This window comes from Crinia signifera, chromosome 6 (assembly GCF_055691185.1).
Source record: "Crinia signifera chromosome 6, ASM5569118v1, whole genome shotgun sequence".
NCBI lineage: Eukaryota > Metazoa > Chordata > Amphibia > Anura > Myobatrachidae > Crinia > Crinia signifera.
In genome coordinates, this window is record NC_139222.1 from 27,126,291 (window position 1) to 27,130,332 (window position 4,042).

The window sequence follows — 4,042 nt, forward strand, 5'->3', positions numbered from 1 at the left end:
TATACAGAAGGTGAGATAGATGAGGCACAATGTAAGTTTAGTATAATCTGTATAATGGCATCGCTTGTCAGACATAAAGCACATATACACTGCACAGATATAAGGTAGGGGAAAGGATAGGATGTAATATCTCATCTCTGTATCATACGCATATTGTAATAAGAAGAAATACGAAATAAAATAAAAAATAAGATCTGGGCAGTGATTGGGTGGATGTTTGTATCCCAGGATGTAAATGTCCCAGGAGCAGCCTGGCTTCCTGCTGAGCTGGTGCCTGGAAGCCTGCAGTATGATTCGAGTAAGCCGGCAGCTCTGGAGGAGATACAGTCATTGGGTCTACAGCAAGTTTGTCGACAGTCATTAGGTCGACACCGTTAGGTTGTCATGGGGATAGGTCGACATAAGCATTAGGTCAACAGTCAAAAGTTGACATGGGGTTTTCATTGTTGTTTGAGCCGACACTAGGACGTGGTGGGAGAATAAAATAGTGGTTGTGGAGGAACATCAGCCAGGACAGTTTCTGCTGGGCTTATATTTAAGAACCCATGGGTAGCTCCCACAGTTTCTAGGGGGACCTCGAGCCTGCATTGTTTCAGGGAGACTACTCTCAGATGATCCCTGTGCAGGCAACAGGGGTATCCTCACATCAATGCTCATGTTTAATGTAGATCTGCTCTTCAAAATTTTATTTTTCTGGTATTTACAAAGTATACATTTATTTAGAAAATATTTCCCACACTGCAAACATGGTAAAGGTGTCTCTGATGTCTAACAAGATGTGATTTATTGGTAAAACATTTCACACACTGTTACCTGTATGTACACTCTCATGTACAACAAGCCTGGATTTATCCCTATAACATTTCCCACACTCAGAACATGCAAATGGTTTCTCACCTGTATGTACTCTTTCATGTTTAACAAGATTGGATTTAATTGTAAAACATTTCCCACATTCAGAACATGCAAATGGTTTCTCACCTGTATGTACTCTTTCATGTTTAATAAGATTGGATTTAAGTGTAAAACATTTCCCACATTCAGAACATGAAAACGGTTTCTCACCTGTATGTACTCGTTCATGTTTAAAAAGATTGGAATGATGAGTAAAACATTTCCCACACTCAAAACATGAAAATGGTTTCTCACCTGTATGTACTCTCTCATGTACAAGAAGACTGGATTTATCGCTATAACATTTCCCACATTCAGAGCATGAAAATGGTTTCTCACCTGTATGTAACCTCTCATGTACAATAAGACTGGATTTACGAGTAAAACATTTCCCACATTCAGAGCATGAAAATGGTTTCTCACCTGTGTGATTTCTTTCATGAGTAACAAGACTGAATTTATGAATAAAACATTTCCCACACTCAGAACATGAAAATGGTTTCTCACCTGTATGTACCCTCTCATGTTTAACAAGACTGGATTTAAGTTTAAAACATTTCCCACATTCAGAGCATGAAAATGGTTTCTCATCTCTGTAATCTTTTGGATGTGAAACTGACGGATGTATAGAACTCTCACCAAACTCAGAACTGGATGATACTGTATCATCTTTATGGTCTGCACTGTATGTAGTAAGGTCTGAATGATCAGGAGAAGGTTCCTCATTACTAGAGGAACCAGATGAAATATCTGCACTGGGAAATGTTGGGTGTGTGTTGGGGATAATGGGGTTTTCTTCTGGAGAATCTGGTCTGATGTTCTTATCTTCTAGTATATAATCTGGAGACACAATGAGATCTCCCTCCGAGGTATTCCTGCTTGTGCGCCCATCTACAGGAAACAGATGAATGACAACAGACAGAATTGGTTACATTGAGAAGGAAATGTTCATGGATGTTTTATCACTTACACTGAACATGTCTAATGCTGCGCACACACTGGCCGATATATCGCTGGTCCGTCAGCCAGTGGGCACCAGTAATAGGACTGTAACCAACGTGAGCTGTGCAACAGAGCCGATGGCCGATATATTGGTGCATCGTGCTATGGGACCGATTCTGGTTAAGTCTGTACTGAGTCTCGGAGTGGGAGTGGGAATGCCCATGACATGCTGGGTGTTCCCGTGGGTCATCACCTCCTGCTCGAGTGCCACGCTGAGAAGGTAAGTCGTGGGGTTGGTACAACAGAAGCCCTGCACATAACTGATTATGCGCAGGGCACCAACATCGGTCCCCCATGTGAATATGTGGACTAGAATCGGGCCCTATGTGTACAGGCAATCTGCCTTCCGCCCATATAACCCACTGCAGGAACCGGCGGTGATTGGCAGCTGAAATGGGCAGGAGCATGTAAATGTGCCCACCCAGCTGTGACGTTGGATTAGGCAGGGGGAGAGGGGAACTTGTAGGGGAGCCCGGCACCGGAGAACGGGAAGCCCGCTGTAAAGAAGAAAGAGACCTACCTCCCGTCCCCCGCCTCATCCAGTCACCCCCCAACACCTCATCTTTCTGCTCCCACCCTTTCCTACTTTTTGCTATCTCCTAGTCCCCTTCTCTCTCTCTCCCCTCCACCCCACCCCTCTTCTCTTTCTCTCTCCCCTGCTCTCTTCCTTCTGCCCCATTTCTGCCCTTAGTATCTCTCCCCTTTCCTACTTCTCTCTCACTTATTATATAATATTGCCACTATCGACAAAGTATCATTCTCTTATTCTATCAATATAAAATAATTGGCTTCTGGCTACTGAGCCACGTATATGCACCTTACAGGATCAGCACTAGTGATGGTGGTACGGGTCTGTTCTGTCAGCATACACATGGTGGGATAGGAAGTCCAGCCAGGCCCTAGGAAGCAACAGGGCTATAAAAGTTATAGTTTCACCTATCCCTCTTAGAAGAAACCGGGACAAAATGTATAGTGACCTTAAGCCGTAGTGGCCCGGCTCTCCTGCAGGGGCCTAGTAAGGAGAACCTAGTGACAGAGACGCAAAGCTACAGATGGAGCGTCGTCTCACATGCACGCGAGTCCCAGCACGTGGAGAGGTCCCTGGGCGGCGAGTGGCACCGAGGAAGGCAGCGGGTGAGGTGGCGGAGAAAGCTCCGTAGCCACAGGGTGCCAACGCAAGCTTCTCGTGCGCCCCTGGTGAGAGCCGGGCCCTACAAGGATGGAGCCGGCTCCATCTGTATAGAGGATAGCAATAATCACGCTGTAAGTTAGTGTGAAATGTATATGCGTTACAGAACAACAGGATATCCTAAAGAATATTAAAAAAAAAGGATATTCGGGCATAGAGAGAATATATATATATATCCAACAATCTTTATAATCCACCTTCAGCGGGTGCCCGCATCCACGGCTGAGACAGCGTATGTAGAGGACAATGATGCAGCACTCCAGCTTAGTACAAAGACGTGGTTTAATAATTAGCTCTTATAGCTACGTTTCAACAATTACATGTTGTCTTCAGGCTAATACATAAGCAAGTGATACAAGTTTAAATAGCAGTGTGTGCTGCGTGAGGCGGGAGTCAAGCCCACGCCCTGCCCCACGATCTCCACAGAGTGATGTCATCACCCCTCAACGCCATATCGCAGGACGTTGTTAGGGGATACCAGTAAACAAAGCAACAAAGATGGCGCGCTCCATAGCGCTATACGTGATTCGGTGATATCAATTAAAAAACGTGATAAATGCAAAATACATAGAAAACACAGCAAATGAAAAAATGTAAAATGTTTTTACATTTTTTCATTTGCTGTGTTTTTCTATGTATTTTGCATTTATCACGTTTTTTAATTGATATCACCGATCACGTATAGCGCTATGGAGCGCGCCATCTTTGTTGCTTTGTTTACTGGTATCCCCTAACAACGTCCTGCGATATGGCGTTGAGGGGTGATGACATCACTCTGTGGAGATCGTGGGGCAGGGCGTGGGCTTGACTCCCGCCTCACGCAGCACACACTGCTATTTTAAACTTGTATCACTTGCTTATGTATTGCCTGAAGACAACATGTAATTGTTGAAACGTAGCTATAAGAGCTAATTATTAAACCACGTCTTTGTACTAAGCTGGAGTGCTGCATCATTA

General features: G+C 44.4%; 1 protein-coding gene across 1 annotated transcript in view; it reads right to left on the reverse strand.

Moving 5' to 3' along the window:
- LOC146009555 (uncharacterized) overlaps positions 1-4,042 on the reverse strand; it is a 122,729-nt gene continuing 118,687 nt past the window's right edge. Inside the window, 1 exon segment of the mRNA XM_083150001.1 lies at positions 1-1,785. Coding sequence (XP_083006127.1) covers positions 800-1,785 — 986 coding nt within the window. The 3' untranslated portion in view covers positions 1-799.